The 19,149-nt window shown below is 38.1% G+C and overlaps 2 protein-coding genes across 6 annotated transcripts in view; both read left to right on the forward strand.

Moving 5' to 3' along the window:
• Positions 1-884: 884 nt before the first annotated feature.
• mapre2 (microtubule-associated protein, RP/EB family, member 2) lies at positions 885-17,740 on the forward strand. Of its 4 annotated transcripts, XM_078934079.1 has the most exons (9): positions 902-996; positions 4,562-4,601; positions 6,965-7,126; positions 11,769-11,896; positions 12,324-12,469; positions 12,562-12,778; positions 12,930-13,075; positions 16,143-16,301; positions 16,442-17,740. In XM_078934079.1, the coding sequence occupies exons 3-9, from the start codon at positions 7,005-7,007 to the stop codon at positions 16,532-16,534; spliced, it is 1,011 nt and encodes a 336-aa protein (XP_078790205.1). In that variant the 5' UTR covers positions 902-996; positions 4,562-4,601; positions 6,965-7,004; the 3' UTR covers positions 16,535-17,740. The 4 variants fall into 4 exon arrangements, with proteins under 4 accessions (XP_011485286.1, XP_078790205.1, XP_078790204.1 ...); XM_078934078.1 differs by lacking the exon at positions 4,562-4,601 and having other exon boundaries at positions 941-996; XM_078934080.1 differs by lacking the exon at positions 6,965-7,126 and having other exon boundaries at positions 980-996.
• Positions 17,741-18,088: 348 nt separating this feature from the next.
• Positions 18,089-19,149, forward strand: part of spidr (scaffold protein involved in DNA repair) — a 37,835-nt gene continuing 36,774 nt past the window's right edge. For both annotated transcript variants that reach the window (XM_011486985.4, XM_023965526.2), the window contains exons 1-2: positions 18,089-18,326; positions 18,535-18,696. In XM_011486985.4, coding sequence (XP_011485287.2) covers positions 18,312-18,326; positions 18,535-18,696 — 177 coding nt within the window. In that variant the 5' untranslated portion in view covers positions 18,089-18,311. The remainder of the gene's footprint in view (positions 18,327-18,534; positions 18,697-19,149) is intronic.

The raw sequence follows: 19,149 nt of genomic DNA on the forward strand, positions 1-19,149 counted from the left end.
CTCCTAGTGTCATATCTGAAGGAGCGCACCTGTTCAATTTCAATTGTTTTTTTTTTTAATTTCTTTTCCACAAATCAACAAAAGACAATGCACAAATTCTACTAAATGGGAACTGAAAGCGGACAGAGAGAAGAAAGGTTGTTTATCTGCCCCTTTTACATTAAAGCATATATATACTTTAGCTAAACATACTTGTATTTGTATAGTTATGTAGTTCTAGTTGCAACCTTCAATCAACTCATTTTTTCTTTACTTTGTGGACTTTTTTTTTTTTTTTTGGAAAACTCAAAAGCATTCAAAGTATTGTGAATAAGGATTTTACCATAAATGTAAATAAATTGTCATTTCTTAGCAGTTAGAACCACAAGCAGACTTCATGTAGTTTGTGATCTAAATATTTATTTGTTAATTATTCATTAATTACAAATACTTTAACCCCTACATCTAAAGTTAATTACAGTATTCGTGTACAAATTTGGATTTAATTTCAACAGGTAGATCAGTTAAAAGGTTACGGTAGTAAAAGATAAATAAATCAGTGAACTAATAAAAAGCTGCTCATGTGACTTGAAAAACAAATTAATGATGATGATAATCTTAATAATAACAGAAAACGTGTCCTTGTAACTTTTAAGTCAGTTAAGTTTAAGTTAAATTAACAAAAATATGCTTTGTGTAAGGTAACATAACATCAAAACAGGAACTTTATTGTGGTTTTCAATTTTGTTATACCAGAAGGAAAGTGTATGGACGTCCAGTTAAAAATTACACTATGTTTTGAATGATCAACGCATCAAAACGTGATTGGTTAGTTGAAAACCCGATGTCAGCGGTGGACCAATCAGCGGAGACATTGATTGGACTGCTGTCCAATCAGGTGACAGAAGGTTTCCCACAGTCCTACGAGAATGGGCGTTTGAGGGTGGGGTGACTCAGCCGGAAAACAGATTTTTTTTAAAAAGAAGCACATCGTAACCTGAGGATAGGAGTTATCTGGTAAGTCAAATGTGTTTTTCTGAAAGTAGTTAGCCTGTAAATGAAATCAGAAGGTGTCTATTAAATGAAATTGGACATCTGGTTCTCGTTTAGTAGCCTGGTGTTGGACGGAGTCATATGTTGTCTGTGACAGTTTTGACAGCGTGTCAGGGCAGAATTAGCATTCTGTAACTTGGCGGGTATTGGATAAAAATGTACCATCGCCGCTAATAGTTGCATTTAATTTGATGATAGGGGGTTTCCCCGGCTGTTTGATTGTGGTGTTGATTCGTTTTTGTGCTGCAATTCCTTCGTTTATTTCACCCAAAGCAAAATGAGTTAGCTTCATTTGCGAGACAGCAGCTTCTTGTCTTGTGGCTAGCCGCTCCGTTACACGGGCGGGGGTACGGAGGAGAAACGGGGCTGACCGGAGTAGATCCGTCACAGGTTTGTTTCAAGGAGACAAAAAAAATGTAAAAAAAAAAAAAAAATGAGGGGGCTAACCTGGATCAGTGGCGCGTCCACTACATTTTAGTTGGGGTGGCCAAAGACAGGGCACAGAGGCATTAAGGGGGAGCATTGCTTGGAGAAATTCATTGAAATTTGTCTTAGAGGCAAAAAGCTTTGCGTGTTTTCTCACTTTAACCAAAGTTATGAACCATAAATAAACCAAAACAAGTTTAAAATATCCACGTTATCTTCGATTCTTTGAATTTTAGTTAAAGATCTCCTTTGGAACAAAGGAGCTTGACAAGCCTTACATAATAGATTGATTTAATCATTTCTGTCTAGGAATGTGTGTGTCTGTGTGTTTGTGCTCCTTACATTAAACTACATAAATGTGTCTTTATGCTGTCGTAAGGTTAAAAAAAAAAACAAAGATTTTACAATTGAGACTCATTGTTGGGTTTCATTGTGTGATAAGACATCGGGGGGATTTTATTAAAACAATCATACTCAGGAATAGTTTTAATCTAATAGTTTTTTTTTTAAATAGTTGGCTCCGCCCACATTACTCAAAGATGGCTCAACCTCTTGTCACATAACGGCATATATTCGAATTCCCACCCTAACCCCGAACTACTAAAAAACAATATAGTGCGACACTATGTAGTGCCCTGAATTTTTAAAGAAATTCGGACACTATGCTCACTACTTTTTTTTAAACGTCGTTTTTTTTTATGACGTCATCAATTTCACAAAGTTAAAATCTAATTTTTGTGACGATTATTTATGAGTCCACTGTCTTCGTAAGATAAAAACGTTGATGGTAATTAAAAGAATATATCTAAATAAATATTTTTTGCAAAAATTGTTCAGATGCAATGCATTGTGGTCCATTTTTGCTGGTTTTTCGCAGAGACTTCTGGGAAATGGAATTTTGGAATTGTAGATTCGGACAGCACTACAAAATGGTGAACGCACTATATAGTGCACTATGTAGGGAGTAGGGAAGGAGTTCGGACACAACCAATAAAACCACACTAGGCAGGCTCTGGCTCCGTCACACATTGACTGTGTATAGAGAACTGGACTGATCGAGTGTGACGTCACCCATAGAAACTTCTGGCTCCAGTGAAAAGTCAATTTAGTTGCTTGATTTACCTCCTCCATTCATTTTATTAACTAGTGATTTAAAAAAAATCTCAGGATTAGCAAGAATATGTTTAAAAGAGGTAACAGAGCAAGAAAGGTTATGCTCATTAATATAATTACTGAGTAACTGCTGATTATTTCTCAATAGATGTCAATGGTATTTTGGCTTCTTGGAGCCAGAAGGGAATTCCTATTCGTTGAGTCCAGCTCTCTTATACAGTCCATGCTCTCACACTAGGCAGGCTTTGCCTTTTCCTAGCAAGGCTAACCTCGCCATTGTCACAAAAGGCAGTAGCTGTCAGTTTAAGCTAGCCAGGCTCTGCCTATGTCACACAAAGGAGTGATCATGTTAGTCACGCAAGCTAGCTCCACCTTTATCACAAAAGACAGGCTTTTCCTTTTCCATTCAAGGCAGGCTCCGTCTCTGTCGCACAAAGCTAGTTCTGATTCTGTCGCACAAATGTAGCTCCACTGCTGTCTTTGAAAGCAGGGGTGTGGACTTCCAACAAACTCCCTCCTGATTGGTGACAGTAGTTGCCATAGAAACGTCGATTCAGACAAACTCGGACCAACCACTGCTTGTCTGGCTCCAAATGGTGGCGTCCACATCGTAGATTAAAAGGCGACTGAATGGGCTTAATTTGATTGGAGCTGGAAGTAACCTATTTTCTATGGGTGATGTCACACTCACTCAGTCCAGTTCTCTTATACAGTCAATGTCTCCATCACATTTGTACAAGTGTCACAGAATATTTCTCTGCCTCTGTCCCAAAGACAGTGAGAGTTTTTCATCTTTCTTTTATTTTAAGGTTATAACAATATCTTTATCTGACTTTTTAAGGAATCAAGGTCTGAATAAAATTTAAAAGTTAATGTGCACTAAATAACCATGTTAATTCAACTTGGATATGAACCAGTCACACATTTGTGATAATAAATAAATAAATATTCTCTCACTGTCTTTATTTTAGATATTATAGAGGCTGTTTTGTCAAATCAAGTACTTCAGTAAGATACATGTTTAGTTCACCCTGGTAGGAAATGAGATTTACTTTAAGGATCATTTTTGATTAGTTCATTTTAGAGAAAAATATGATTCTTCTTTTAGGTATAAATTGAGTATTAATAATTTTATAAACAAAAGCTTTTTCTTGGCCAGTTGAAATTACTAGTCATGGTTTAAAAAAAGTTGCAATAACAAAATTCATTTTAGAATTAAAATGTAAAAATTAAATCAATATTTGGCATTAATCAGACTTCTAAAAATGGGAAATTATGTACCGGTGATATCTAGCGCTCTACACAGACTTATTTCCCTTTTTTTGCTCAAAAATATTTTCCACACTAGATAACACTTAAATGCTACCAGTTACAGTCTATCTTACCTTGAAGTCTATGCTCTTAGTTATAAAGTGGAAGATTGAGTTCACACTCAGCAAGCAAAAGTGCAAGACAAAGCCCCTTCATGCAGCCTTAATGACAATTCCTGACAGGTTACTTAAAGCTTTAATGGTTTTGGAAATGATCTTCTGGTTTCACCTTGAGAAGATACTATCCCACTCTATCTGAACTCCAAGCATGCCACCGGTCTGTTGGGACTTTTATTGATAAGCTGCAGCAAAGATTTGATGTACATGTATATCATGAATTGGTTTGAAACTTGGGGTTTGTGATGGCTTCTGTGGATACAAAGTTATTGGGTTGTATTATTACCTGATGGAGGTCACTTTATAGTTTCTGTGGAAATGTTTAGCACCTAGAGACAAAAAAAGATCGAGCTGCCGTTGTCTATATGTTGTTGGTAATTGCGCTTTATCTATTGGCTAACGGGCTTTTTGCATCAGTGTATGTTTAATGCATGGCCTTTTAGTCTATAGCAGTTCAAGGTTAAACGTAATGCAATGTGTTCAACGACACGCAGTCTTTGTGTGTTGTACTTTGCAGACATGTCTGCTTTATAAATTCTGTTTTTTTTGTCTTATGCACCCAGGAAAACCTCTCTACATCTCAAGTAAGCATAAAGCAAAAAAGTAAGGATAGTACTCAAAGCTATATGTTTGATTGTTTAATTTTCAAATATATCCTGCATCAAGCACCTTTGTTCGGATTGGAAAGTGTTTTGCTGATGAAATAGACATCCTAATGCTAGTGTTGGCTTTCATAGAACAGTTGCTCAGTGTGAAGTTAGGCAGTGGCTTCCCACACAAAGCATCATTTTTTTTTTATTGCCTGTACATTTTCAAAGAGCTGGACTTGTGTTTTTTTTTTTTTTTTTTTTTTGCAGCTATGCACAAAGCCGACCTCTGTGCTCATACTCTCTTTTGCCACTCTCAAAGGGCCTTTCAGCATTGCTATAGTTGAACATGATGCATGCTTCTGGTTCTCTTAAGAGAAATGTCTTCAGCAGGTTGCTGGTAATGCTCTCTGTGTGGTTCCAGTAATTTTCTAAAAAATGTCAACCTTCAGAGATCCAGAACAACCATTCACTCAGTGCTCCTCACAATCATTTGTTTATTTTTAATTTTTTTAAGCAAGTGGCACTTGGGGCTTTTTATTTTTCATTGTGTAAGTTTCAATGATCACAAAACTAAAGGAACCCTCTGTGGCTTTTCAAGGCTTTTGGAAACAAATGACTAAAATTACAGTCCTAGTTTTTACTGTTCAACATTAGTGGGATATGATGGCAAGACGTGATATTAATCATGATATTACAATATGCCCCTTCGCCCACTTTGAGGACAGAGGTCGTAATTTAGCAATAAAATCTAAACTGCAATATCGACTGTGGCCTGGAGGGGGTGCTAGAGTTTTGTGTAAAATGCCAGCCGATGAATAGCTGCTGCTGAATTGAACTCAAACCCACTGATGATACAAAAAACACAAGACTAAAGAGTAGATGAAGCCAATATGTTTTATTTACTAGATCTGTGTTAACCTCTAATTAGAACTGGAAATACTGGAAGTTTAAATATGTCATACTACAGTACAAGTTAACCTTTACATCTGCTTTGTAAATTTTCAATTGATTTAAGTTAGTAGCTGTTGTTCTTAGATAAACAAAAGCCAAAGTCTAGGTTGACATGAGCCCCGATGTTCCCTAATATCTTTCAAAATAAACAACCATTGAGAATGTGGATGAGTTGTGTCTAATTATCTACGGTAATTTAAAAAAAATATATTTTTGTGGCATTACTTGAATAAATACATTTTGCGCGACTTCAAAGATACATTTTCCCCTAAACATGCAATTATTTTTTAATTTTATCCATAATTATCTGTTTGAACATATAGCATTCCTGTAGAAACTCTTCATATACTATATAGACTCTAGTTACTCTTAGTTTGACAGTATTTAGTATAAAGTTACCTAAGTGTTTGGGTTTTAGTGTTACTAGTTAGTATGAGGGAAATTGAGGCTGTAAAGAAAACTTAAGTCAAGAGAGCTTTAATGAGGCCTAGGGTGCCAAATACTAACATAAAGGTATATAAAGGTAAAGCTTATTACAACATAATAAATCTGTAATTGAATAGCATAACAGTGAATGGCATTTTTCTGCTTGTGAGCAAATTTTCTTTCTAACAAGGAATAATTATGGCTTAATTAATATTGAAAAATGGTAAGCGAATTATTTTACATTTTAAATATGGATCAAATAACGGAATTCGCTGTAGAAATACACTGACAATAAAAACCTTTGAATCATAACTTTGTGAGTGGGGGCAGAAAGTGTGGTTTAGGGAGTTTGAAGTTATTAATTTCCCTATTTTTTGGAAACGTATGATACAAATATTTAGCTAAAAGATTAAATGTATTTAACATCGTTTTTTTTATTCAAGCAGGTGACTGAGGCTTGAGGTGGAATAAACACCATCATGGTTCAGACCAACACTTTAAAGCTCACATGATGAAAATAAATACAAATGTTTATGAGAAAAATAAATAAATATATACTTCCACATTAATATTATATTGGTGATTTTAGTATCATTTGTTCAGCCGTCTAGAATTACAATGAAGTAACTAGCCTAAAATATATATTCTGAAGGTCAAAATTTAAAATAAAGATAGGTTAGAAATAGAGGTATATTTTCCTTTCTATATGTCGTCATGGCTTTTATCAGGTTTAATATTATGTGCTTTAGTGCCTATAAGCAACGCAATTCTTAGCAAAGGATGGATGATGGAAACGAACGTGCACTGAAATAACCCACCACGAGGACCAGCAGCAGCCAGCCAGCCCATGCGATCACGTGGTCCAGGGGGCAGCAACGTCATCAGGGTAGAGAGATTTGTGAGGAATAAGCGGACAGCGCCAAAGATCCCTGGAAGTGCGGCATTTCTTTGAATTTGCATCGTTTCTATTGTCTTTTTTTCCCCCTTCCACGCCCGCAGAGAACAGACTCGCTCTCTGTTCGACATTTAAAAGACCCAAATGCCCGGTCCCACCCAAGCCCTTTCCCCAAATGGAGAGAATAACAACGACTTCGTCGAGGACAACGGATCCAACATCATTCCTTACAGGAAAAATACAGTGCGGGGAGAGCGGGCCTACAGGTAAATCAGTAAAAACGCATTTATTTTTAGTGGAAAACCCAAACCGCTTCGAGTTTTGCGTCGTCGTGGCCGCTCGTCCTCGAGTCGTCTTTTTTTAGGCTCGCGGCGGGCGATCCGCTATTTTCCCTCGCGGCTGTGTCTGCTTCCCACAGTCGCTTCATGCTAGCTCGCACGAGCCCGACCCTTTCGCAGCTTTCGGGTTAGCTTCATGACCTACAAAATCCCCGCTGGATTTCAGGTCTGTCGGTCTGCAGTGGTGACTGAATTTCTTTCGGGGGGTGGGTCGCAGCTTGTCAAATGACAGCCAGGCACAAGCTGCGGCGGCTAGTAGAACCTTCCCACCCCCGTGGCGTGACGGAGTCTGCAGCAAACCGACTGTTCACCCCTGACACGAATGCACGGGATTCAAGTTGGCTTAAAGACGTGAAACCTGGCAGAAAGCTGGATTTCCTCTGGATGTATGAGTTAGCCCGGCGGTGCTAGCTGGCCGTCCGTGCCAGGCCAACAAAGCATGATGCTAACAGCAGAGCACACCTCCGCTTTGTTGACATGGACCGGCCCAGTTTCCTTCCTTCTTTCCCAGAGAAGCCATCTCCACTGCTGGGATGCTACAAATCCCAGATCATTGAGTAATTAATGGATGATTAACAGTGTTCTCTTTTTAATCATCCGTTTGTCCACAAAGGAGTTTGATAAATCTTTTTTTTTAATTATATCTTTCATGAAGAGTCCTGATTGTTATCTACTTCACTCTGCAGCATTAGAGAAAACGCCTATAAATCAAGTGTTTAATTCACTTCCTTTTAGTTACAAGGAAGTTTAAAGTTGTTTCGACATAAAACGTGTTTTAAATACATGACAGAAGAGCTGCTTGATTAGTTTTTTCTTGAATGTTTGGGATAATTGCCTTCCAAAAGTCTACGTTTCTACCTGTGATGGATTATTTGTTGCCCTTTATATTTTATGCCAGTCATATTTTGGGTGCTGTTAGTGTTTTCATGGCTATGTTGCACTATTTTCCATACAGCTAAGCAGGGATGATCTATAAGAATAGGGGCGCTAAACTCTTCCCTCTGGAATCCATCAAATCAGAAAATAAAGGCTCACAGGTAACACTTTATATTAAGATTCCTTAACAAGCCTTGTTAATGCATTAACAAGCATTATAATAGAATTTTTAGGGTGTTAGTAAGATATTTATTAGTACAATATGTCTAATAAGGTTTATTAAATTACTTGGTTAACACATTTACAAGCATTATTATTATTAGGATGTTTTTAAGATGCTAATGATGCATTTATTGGCATTATGGATGCCTAACATGTAATAAATGACAGTGTTGATAAGCTTAATAAGATTTATTAACAACATTTGTTAACAAATTAAGAAGTATTATTATTGTTTGGGGTTCTAGTAAGACATTTATTAGCATTATAGATGTCTCACACTAGCCTAAGTGTTAATAAGCTTAGAAGTTTGATTAACTAACTTAAATTAATGTGTAAGATGCTAGTAAAATGTTTATTAGAATTATAGATGTTTTGCAAATACATGAAAGTGTTAATATGATTCATTAACATCTAAAGTTAGACCATTGTCTTCTAAATCCATATGACTAAACTGCTTATAAGCTTAACAAATGTAGTAATTAACTTACAGTTTATTGTTTTGCAGCACCTCATCTACGTGAGGATGGTTTTTACCTCAAAGCATAAAGCTACTAAAAAGAACTTTATAACATTAAAACAGAATAAACATACAAAACTCTTTCTGTAAAAAAAATATAATAATCGTATTCAGACACATTTTCAAAAACAAAACAAATCACAGGGACCGGTGGATGACGCTAGCATCATAGCTAATAAGGATAAAGTATTAGCTTCTATCCTGAGTGAAACACTCATAGCAAATCCCATCACTAACAAACAGTTCTCTGCATTCTATGCCAACTGCATTCAACCACTGTTGCCTTGCTTCCAAATACACTGGAAAGTTGCGCAAGCCAGTAATTTTTGAAGACCGAAGGCAATACACCTACGAGCCATGCTAAAGCTAACACGCTAACGACCGACCGGTACAGAATCAAAGATGGGCGGGGCTTTTTTCGTCACCTGTTTTTTTTTTTTTTTAATTGAAATATAATCATTACAAAACTCTCGCAGACACAACACACAAAGATGCAAGGCACAGCTCTTTTCAAAAACAAAGATAAAAAAACAAAAAAAACCACAAAGTATCATGTATTAAAGATATTTTAAAAAAAAATCAGCATAAATTAAAATACAAGGCAATCAACAATCTGGACCCTAGATTTGTAACCATTCTGTAGCAGAATTACAAATGTCATCAATGAAAGGATTTGAGTTGTGAATACATTTCAATGAGGATAAATACAATTTGACTTCATTTTGAAAACACAGGAGGTTCGGCCGATCTTTTTTCCACTTTTTCTTATGGATATGATATTTTCCCAAAAGAAGGAGGATGTTCACTAAGTTTGTTGTCTCTTTTGGTAACTTACTGTTATAAAACAAAATATCTTTTTCTGTGAATTGTATGTTGTTAATTTTTTGACTAAGCCAGTTATGAAAATCTTGCCAGAATCTTTGGATCACTGGACATGAAAAAAAACAGATGTCTGGTTGTTTCTGGGGCTACATGACAGAATTCACACTGATCAACCTCAAAGCCAAATCTACTTCTCAATGTCTCTGCCGAAGGGTAATAATTGTTTATAATTTTGAACTGCATTTCTTTAATTTTGGGGACCACTGGCCATTTTAGGAATTTCCAAAGTTGAGCACCTGATGTGACAGGTGTTTTTTTTCGTCACCTGTGTGAATGTTTAGAGAAAGTCTAAGAGGCCATTCGAGTGGCTGAAAGCGAGCACGGCTGTTTTCCTGTTGAGTTTGATTGACAGATTCATTAGCCAATAGTAAATTAGTTGACCTGCCCATATTCCATATTTCTTTACAGAAAGATTTTTGTATGTTTAGTCTGTTTTTAATGTTATAAAGTTCTTTTTACAAGCTTTATGTTTTGTGATTGTTTGTGGTAAAAACCTGACTTTAGATGAGGTGCTGCAAAACAATAAACTGTTAACAAAGTTAATTAAAACATTTGTTAAGCTTATAAGCAGTTTACTAATATGGACTTTGAAGACAATGGTCTGACTTTAGATGTTAATGAATCATATTAACACTTTCATGTATTTGCAAAACATCTATAATTCTAATAAACATTTTACTAGCATCTTACACAATAATTTAAGTTAGTTAATCAAACTTCTAAGCTTATTAACACTTAGGCTAGTGTGAGACATCTATAATGCTAATAAATGTCTTACTAGAACCCCAAACAATAATAATACTTTATTTGAATTTGTTAACAAATGTTGTTAATAAATCTTATTAAGCTTATCAACACTGACATTTATTACATGTCAGGCATCCATAATGCCAATAAATGTATCATTAGCATCTTAAAAACATCCTAATAATTATGCTTGTAAATGTGTTAAGTAATTTAATAAACCTTATTAGACTTATAGATTATAATGATTGTCAATGCATTAACAAAGCTTGTTAAGGAATCTTAATATAAAGTGTTACCGGCTCACATTGAGAAGTCATCTTGTGGTTTAACAACAGCCTCAAGACTTCTATTATGCTTATTAGTGTTTTTGATCTGTTATTTACTTTTCTCAATGATAACCACACCTAAAATGAGGCTTAAAGAGTGATATAAGGGGCCTAAGCTGCAGTTTTAAGGATCAAAGTTGAAGTTTCTTAAAATGTGTTTGTCTCAGAGCCCCCGAATGTTCTCGTTGTGCAACCCATTTAGAGCAGAGCATTTGTTAGTGAGCAGACTGTTATCTCATCTAATTGGATAAAAGATAAGCGGTTATCCTTGATCCTCTGCCCTTTGTCTTTTGACTGTCTGTCTGTTTAAGGAAAATTTAAATATTCACCTGTAATAATTGGTGTTTTATGGTTTTTTAATACTTTTTTTATATCCTCATGAGTTTTAGAGGCCTGGAGTAGGTGGGCGTACTATTAGATTTTTACCTTTTTTTTTAAATACATTGATTCCTTAAAAATTATAACCAATTATGATTACTTACCAGTAAATCAACGACAAATTACAAGGCCATAAGTGTGTAATATTCTTTTCTTCTTCCCGTTGACCTTGTTTGTCACTGCAGAGTTAATAGTAGTGTTAAGAATTGTCTTATTTAAAGTGATCTTTTTTTTTTTGTCAAATTTGAAACAAACTTCCTTATTTTTGATCATTTGATCTATTTCTGGCCTTTGAACACTTAAAATCGTTGGCTCTTGAGGGATTTCTGGTTGGTTGTCATTAAAGGCAGCTGTCAGCTGTCCGTCCCATCTGAAACATCTTAAACGTTTGCATTAGTAAATTCAAAATGGATGTAAAAGAAATAAAAACTTCCCATTCATCATTTAGGAACTTTATTTTTTTTTAACAATTTTGGGCCGTTTTGCTCTTCTTGTCTCAAAATCTTCCTTTTTTTCTGTTGTACATCTGTTTTTAGTGAATTGACATGAGGTAAGAGGAAGAAATAAGGCATTTGTGTTGCATTCAGTGCTTTTTTTATTGAGTGTAGTGTTTCTGTTTCAGTTGGGGGATGGCGGTCAACGTATATTCTACCTCAATAACCCAGGAAACTATGAGCAGGCATGATATTATTGCCTGGGTTAATGACATTCTCTGCCTGAACTACACAAAAGTGGAGCAGCTGTCCTCAGGTAAGAATCCGCTTAAATGTCTGTTGTAAAGCATGAAGCCGTCAAAAGTAACTTTCTGTGTAAGCTGGAAGTTTAGAGCAACCTGTGAAAGAAAAAAAACAACAAGCTCCCCTTTCTCTCTGCAGATAGTTTGCTATAAATAAACCAGTAGAGTCGCGTGTTCACCTGCTGTGACCAAGTAATCCAATTTCAATCCCTCGCTGTCCACACAAATGAACGAACCTGCAGAGCTCGCTTTTTACAGCAAAGGCTAATTATCTGACTGCTAATGTTCTCTGCAGTGAAGCAGAAGGAGCTAAATTAAAATGAGCTTATTTACCTTAGATAAGCTACACTGAGATTGTAAATAAATATCTATACATAAACTGTTTTTGGGGAGTTGCTGTCAATGCTAGAGAGTCTGTTGAGGTTTTCCTTGATTTTTCAGGAGCTGCCTATTGTCAGTTCATGGACCTACTCTTTCCCGGCTGCATCAGTCTTAAGAAGGTCAAGTTTCAAGCTAAACTGGAGCACGAATACATTCACAACTTCAAACTATTGCAAGCGTCTTTTAAACGGATGAATGTGGACAAGGTGGGGGGGCCCTTCTTTCGCTTTAGTCTAAAATGATTTCCACTTTCTAACTTTTCATCACCCAGTGTTTTTTTTTTCTCTTTTCTTTTCAGATTATTCCTGTGGAGAAACTGGTTAAAGGCAGATTTCAAGACAATCTTGATTTCATTCAGTGGTTTAAGAAATTCTTCGATGCCAATTATGATGGTAAAGAGTATGACCCGATTGCAGCCAGACAGGGTCAGGACGCCATTCCTCCCCCTGACCCCGGCGAGCAGATCTTCAATTTGCCAAAGAAGTCTCATCATGCAGCCAGCTCCCCCACTGCAGGTACAGTTAATCAACATTTGAAAATTGAAAAAGATGTATTTGCTAACTCTTGGGTTTTATGTTGCTATTTTTATTATCGCGTGATATAATGCATCTAAGGCCTGTTATCTGAAAGATTTGTCAGTAGTCTGATCATCTCCATGCCTTGCAGGAGCCTCCAGGTTGAGCTCTACGACCCCCAAACCTACAACACCAACATCCAGACCCTCATCAGCCAAAAAGATTCCTGTAGCCGGGTCAACTCCTGCCAAAGGAGAGAAGGAACTGGAAGCACAAGTCGTACATCTCACTGAACAGGTCCGCTTCTTCTCTCTTCTAATCCGTTTTTCCAAGATGGTCTGTGGTCACCATCATCAACCTTCCACTGACTGTCCTGTGAAACGTGATGACAGATATAGAAAATTAAAGTGTAGATCGGAAAAGGCAGCTTTCCGTGGTTGGACTTGGAGGGAGGAGCACGCATGTTAATCTGAAAAAGATTAAAATGTCATACAGCACAATGGGGGTGTGAGGATGACTCTGGTGATGAAGGGGACCACTGCAGAGCGGAGGACCGAGTGGTGGAAGTTTAAAAAAAAAGAGCAGTGCTGTGTGGCTTTTAGGGAGAAGCTTAAGAGATGAGAGAGCCTGGGAGGAAAGCACCGGTACTCGGTGTGTCCGCTGGAACGAGGAAAGCGGATCAGGAGAGACTTGGTGGTGGAATGAAGAAGTCCAGGAGGGTTTTGAGAGGTTAGCTAGGAAAAAGTGGGTCAATGGGAAGACAGGAGGACAGGGAGATGCAGCAGAAGGTAAAGGTGGAGTTGGTAACGGCCAAACAACGGGTGAACCTGTTTGACAGGTTTGACACAGAGGAGGGAGAGGTAGAGCAGCACAGGTGTGCAGCAAGTGAAGATGAAGGACAGAGGTTCCACAAGTTTAATTGAAAGATGGAAGGAGAACTTTGAAGGAAATGTTAGACAGGAAAGAAAAGAAGATGTTGTGGAGCAGGAAGTAGCAAAGATGAGCGAGGACGACAGACATTAAAGAGGATGAAGAGTGGAAAGACGGTTGGTCCTGACAACATATGGAGGTGTTTAAGAGACGTGGCAGTTGACTTTCTGACTGGACTGTTTGAAAAGATCTTAGAGAGAAGGTTTGAGGAATGATGGAGAGAAGAAGAAAGGAGGCGTGCAGAGTCGTAGAAGTGAAGAAGTCTGAGAGCTGGAAGACATGGAGAGATGTGCTGTAGATGCGACAGGTGGAGGTGGGACTGCACCAAAGATCAGCTTTGAGCTCTTTCTTGTTTGCTGTGGTGATGGACAGACTGAGGTTGGACAGGAATCTGTGTGGACCAGGATGCTTGCAGATGACACTGTGATCCGCTATGAGAGCAGGAAGCAGGCGGAGGAACGTCTAGAGAGGGGGAGGTTTGCTTTGGGAAGGAGAGGTGTGACTAAAGAGTGTCAGCAAGAACGAAAGGAAAGGTGTAGAAGACTGTGGTGACCGCAGGCCATGGGATAAGGAGGTTGAGGTTTTCTCTAAGAGTGACCAGGATGAATTCATGGAAGCAGGCGGGGATGGATTAGACACGTTGAGAGGAGGAACAGTGAGGGTATGCTGAGGGTTGGAGGCCTAGAGGAAGACCAAAGATGGAGAAGGAGGACATGGAGGTGGTTGGTATGAGTGAGGAGAAGGCTGGAAGCAGATGGTTTGCTGTGGCGCCCCCTAAAGGAAGCAGTTGAAAGACCACTTGTAAAGCGCACATTTCAATGCAGGCAAAACATAAAACATGGTGGCCATAAGCATCTTAAAAAGTCCTGAAGTGTCATTAATAAACTTTAACTGAAAAAGAGCCTTGAAAGCCTTAAATTGTTCAAATTTTGTCATGTCAACACAAAATAATCTCCAAGAAACGGCAGAAAGTGCTGCCATAAGGTCCCAAAGTGCTGCTGAATCATTTCTTAATAGCTAATCTGTGTAAATTTTTTTTATTTTTTTTTATTTGCCAAGGCTGTGTCCCACCAAGGTGGGGTAGCGTAGACAAGGCACACAATTTTAGCTCCCTCTGTCTCTTCCCCAAACCCTCCTCCTTCAGTGCGTGAGTGCGTGCGACTGGTCTGAGGTCTGGTCTAAGCCACACCACACTGCACCAGGGTCAGCTGCACAGCCCAGTGTGGGCACCTCCACTGCAGGGCCTCAGCCAAGGCTGGTTTCCCCTTGCCGCTTCATCCCAAGACCAGACCTCTACCACACCCATCCATTCATCCATACACAAACTCTCTCCACCCATCCCTGTCCTGAGCAGCCTCTCTCCCCTGGACCACAGTCATCCCTCTTGCATTCAACGCTCTTCTTACACCCTCTGTCCATCCCATTCGCGGTCTTCCTCTCATTCTCCCTCCACTCACATCAGATTCATATACCTTTTTCACCAATCGCTCCCTTTCCATTCTTTCAACATGTCCAAACCATCCCAGTGCCTTTTGCTCTGCTCTTTCAGCCAACTCTCGCGTCACACCAGTTCTCTCTCGGATAACTTCATTTCTCACACGATCCATACGCGTCACACCACACATACTCCTCAAACATCTCATCTCAACTACATTCAGCTTCCTCTTTTCCGCCACTTTCAGACTCCATGTTTCAGCCCCATATAACGCTGCAGGCACCACCACACCCTCATACAATCTCCTTTTTGCATCCTTTCCCAGTGACCTACATTCAAACACTCTCTTCATTCCCCCCCATATCTTTCGTACTTCATTCATTCTAAACTCTACCTCTCCCCCTATTCCACCATCCACACAGACACACGACCCCAAATACTGAAAACACTCTACCTCTTCCAACAACTCCCCATTTAATGCCACATTCAATCTACGTTCACCCTTTAACCTCGTACACCTCATCACCTTACTCTTTTCCACATTCACTGTGTAAATGAAAATAGCAAAATAGCATTTGGACAAAAATGTGCTTAAATGAAAGTAGTTTTAAGCTGTAAATACCCATTTTAATTAAAATTGGGTTTTGATTTGTTTAACATGTGACATTTTCCTGATGATGAAGGAGATGCATAAAGAAAATTAAGCTCAAAACTGCCTTTCTGAAAATGTTTTTAATTTACATTCTAAATCAGGAGCAGAAAAAAAATGCAGTTGAAAAAGGGCATATTTGTGAAAAAATGCCTAAAGCTCCCTGCTCCGCTCCATTCTGATGCATCCATCTGCATACGTCTAGATCCGTGCACGTCTCTCTCCTCGTCTGCGTTTTGCAGAAAGCTGAGCCGCTGCAGACTGTGTCCACTTCCTCTTATCAGATGTCGACCAAAGTTTCAGCCTTTTTGACTTTCTCTTCCTTTTCGTTTTTTTTTTTCTTCCTTCAGGTGAACACATTAAAGTCGGCCCTGGAAGGAGTGGAGAAGGAGCGCGACTATTATTTTAGCAAACTCCGAGAAGTAGAACTTCTGTGTCAGGAGCAGGGTGAAGAAAACGCGCCGTTTGTTGATCGACTGATGGAGGTCCTGTACGCGTCTGACGAGCAGGTCAGTGAGTGTCCTCAGGCACAAACATTCAGGACAGCGGGTTTGTTTTTGGAGAAGACATCTTATTGATGCCGCTGTGGGAAGAACTGAGCTTAAATTCCGACTCTGAGTAACTGTCTTCCCTTTTTTTTCTTCTGAAGGATCGAGCAGAATTGGCTGAGGGTGAGGAGAAGGATGGGAACCAGCATGAAGAAGGACCAGATGGTCAGCAGGAGGAGCAGGATGAATATTGACTGCCAGCATTCCTCACTGCCACCCTCTTTTTAATATGTGCGAACTCTTGACATTTTTCTCATGGTGCATCTTTGTTTTTTCTTTGTTTGACCCCCTCCAAGACCAGAAACACATGACGCAAGCTCCTGACCAGACGTACCATCACAGTTTTGTAACCCCCTGCTCACCGACGACCTCACCTGTCATAGCAGCTTTGGTAAGCTGATGTGACAGGTGAGGTCGTGGTTGTGGTGGTGGCCTCCTCCCCCGGCAGACAAGCTCAGACCATCAAAGACATTTTGGAAGATTGTGTGGGTGACAAGTCCATTCAAATCCTGTTGTAGATGGGATGAAATCCTAAAGTTTGATCAGGTAAAACAGTACCTGACATATGTTGTGTTTTTAACTTTTTTAATTTTGTTTGTTTGTTTTTCAAAGATCAATATTCATCGCAAGAATGCAATAAGCAAAGCCCCGAAAGGGCTTACAGTAGCTCTTATTTAACCTTTTTTCCCATAAGTTGCACTGACATTGACTCTTTTACTGGACAATCTGTCCATGGCTGTATTTATTATTGTTCTTAAGCCTTAGTAATAGTGCAAAAATCTGTATCACATCTTCTAGAATGAGGACAAAGTTTAAAATTATTAACGAAACATTAGAATGCCAACCCATATCTGATTGGCAGCTTTTCCTCACCCGTGGTTTTCAGGTTATCAGTGTGTTGGACGATGTTATTCAAACCTTTGCAACCTTTGGTTTAGTGTTCGATGTTTATTTGCTATAAAAAGGAGCAGATATTATCCTGGACTAGTCTTATGAGGAACTGCATTTTTTAATGTTTTTCTCTGCTGTAACGTTTTCACCGCTCAGTCTCCTGCCACTTTTCTTTTTTTTTTTTAGATCTCGTTTTTTTTAAGGCCACAGGTCTTGTGGTTTCTGTTCACTGAGCAATTTGCCTCACTATATTCCACATTGTATACCCTTTATTATTGCATTTACTAATTCTGAACCGGTCAGTGCACCAAAATGCTTTAGTTATATATTACTGTGTAAATGAAAAAGGAATGTAAACATGTACTGTCAATAATGAATGGTAAATATTTTTTTTTCCATGTCCCACTCATTATGCATTCCCTGAAAATGTGTTGCATGTGTGCATTTTTATTTGTGAATAAATTGACCTGCTTTTTACATATTTAATAAAAAAAATTAGACATGTTAAATGTGCATTTGTATGTTTAACCTGCTATTTGAGCAATGTTTAGATCCAGATGGTTTTGCTGTAATAAAATTGCATTTTGAGTCCACGGGGAGTTTATATTAATGCCAGCACATATTTAAATTGAGTACAATTTTTCTTCACTTTTAAAAATATTTTAAGATTTTTTTAACAAAGTGATATAAAATACATATACCAATAAGTCATTTTAGTACAAACAATATTTTAAATAGTTGTCCAAAATGGCTATAATAAGGATTTTGGTGAGTATTAAAACTCAAAAAGCGGGGAGAATGGTTTTGTAACACATTAACCGCCCACCTTTTTCTAGCGATGAGGTAAATCGAACGCGCCCCTCAGCGATTGCAAAAGTCGGAGCGAGTTTGTTTAAATAAAGTTAACTTTATTTAAAAATCAAGAAAGAACCGCTGACAAATATGTTTAAATAAAGTTAACTTTATTTCTAAACCAAGAAAGAAGGACCTACTGACAAAAACCTGGGATGTGTTTTAATTATTTTTACTGAAACACGGAAATCGAGCTTATGAACAACAGCAAACATCAAAGCTTTTATCATGTCTTCAAGAAAGGTAAGAATGCTGCTAACTGTCTGCTAGCCGGGATATGCTAACAGGCTAACAACACAACTCTGCTCCCCCCCAGAGTCAGAGTTTTTTTAAAAATGTGCCGAATAACTGTTGCTCTGTCTGTAGACCTTAAACAAGACAAATAGGCCACTTAAATCTAATATCTATTTGAAGAACGGCTAACTCTGACTTGTTTTCTTGTCCTCGTTAGCGTAAAAGGTACTCTAAGGAGATAAAGTGTGTATTTTTCCCTGATGACATCAAACATGGGCTCCAGAAATTGGGAAGCGGGACTCCATCGATTTCATCTGCGTCATCTGCCAAGAGCTGGGAGAAGTGTGGCGACAGTTTTCTGGAAACCCCGGGCTTAAAGGTGATGACATGAAGGCGCATCAGGACCGTGAACGCATCATAACAGTGGTCTCCTGATATAGTATTTCAGACGTTACTCCCTTCCCTCACAGTAGACCGTCTCCTCTTTGGCTTTATGTTGTTTTACAAGAATTAACTTGTATTTCTTAAACAAATGCAGATTTTTCTGTGTTTGTCTCTTTTTTCTTTTGTCCTCTCAGATCCAAACCAGCAACAATAAATGCCACTTTAGTCTGTTTTTGTTGGAGATTTCTTTCTATTTTTACATGGAGTATTCTTATCCAATTGTTGCTTATTTAGTACAGAAATTAGCTTTCTTGGAATGATCAGGACTGAATGGGATTTATGAAGTATTTAAAGAAAACAGTATAACAGTTGTATAACAATCTGATTTTAAGTTTTATTATTATTATTTGTAATACTTAACCTGATTCTAAATATAAAAAGTCACATT

The sequence above is a fragment of the Oryzias latipes genome, chromosome 17 (assembly GCF_053564925.1).
Source record: "Oryzias latipes strain Hd-rR chromosome 17, Olatipes_Hd-rR_3.1".
NCBI classification, from domain to species: Eukaryota; Metazoa; Chordata; class Actinopteri; order Beloniformes; family Adrianichthyidae; genus Oryzias; species Oryzias latipes.

Bases quoted from the DNA above. Each gene is read 5' to 3' on its own strand.
- mapre2 (XM_078934079.1), top strand. From the start codon at position 7,005: ATGCCCGGTCCCACCCAAGCCCTTTCCCCAAATGGAGAGAATAACAAC. The intron at 7,127-11,768 runs GTAAATCAGTAA...TTTCTGTTTCAG, and splicing joins CGGGGAGAGCGGGCCTACAG to TTGGGGGATGGCGGTCAACG. The intron at 13,076-16,142 runs GTCCGCTTCTTC...TTCTTCCTTCAG, and splicing joins TCGTACATCTCACTGAACAG to GTGAACACATTAAAGTCGGC.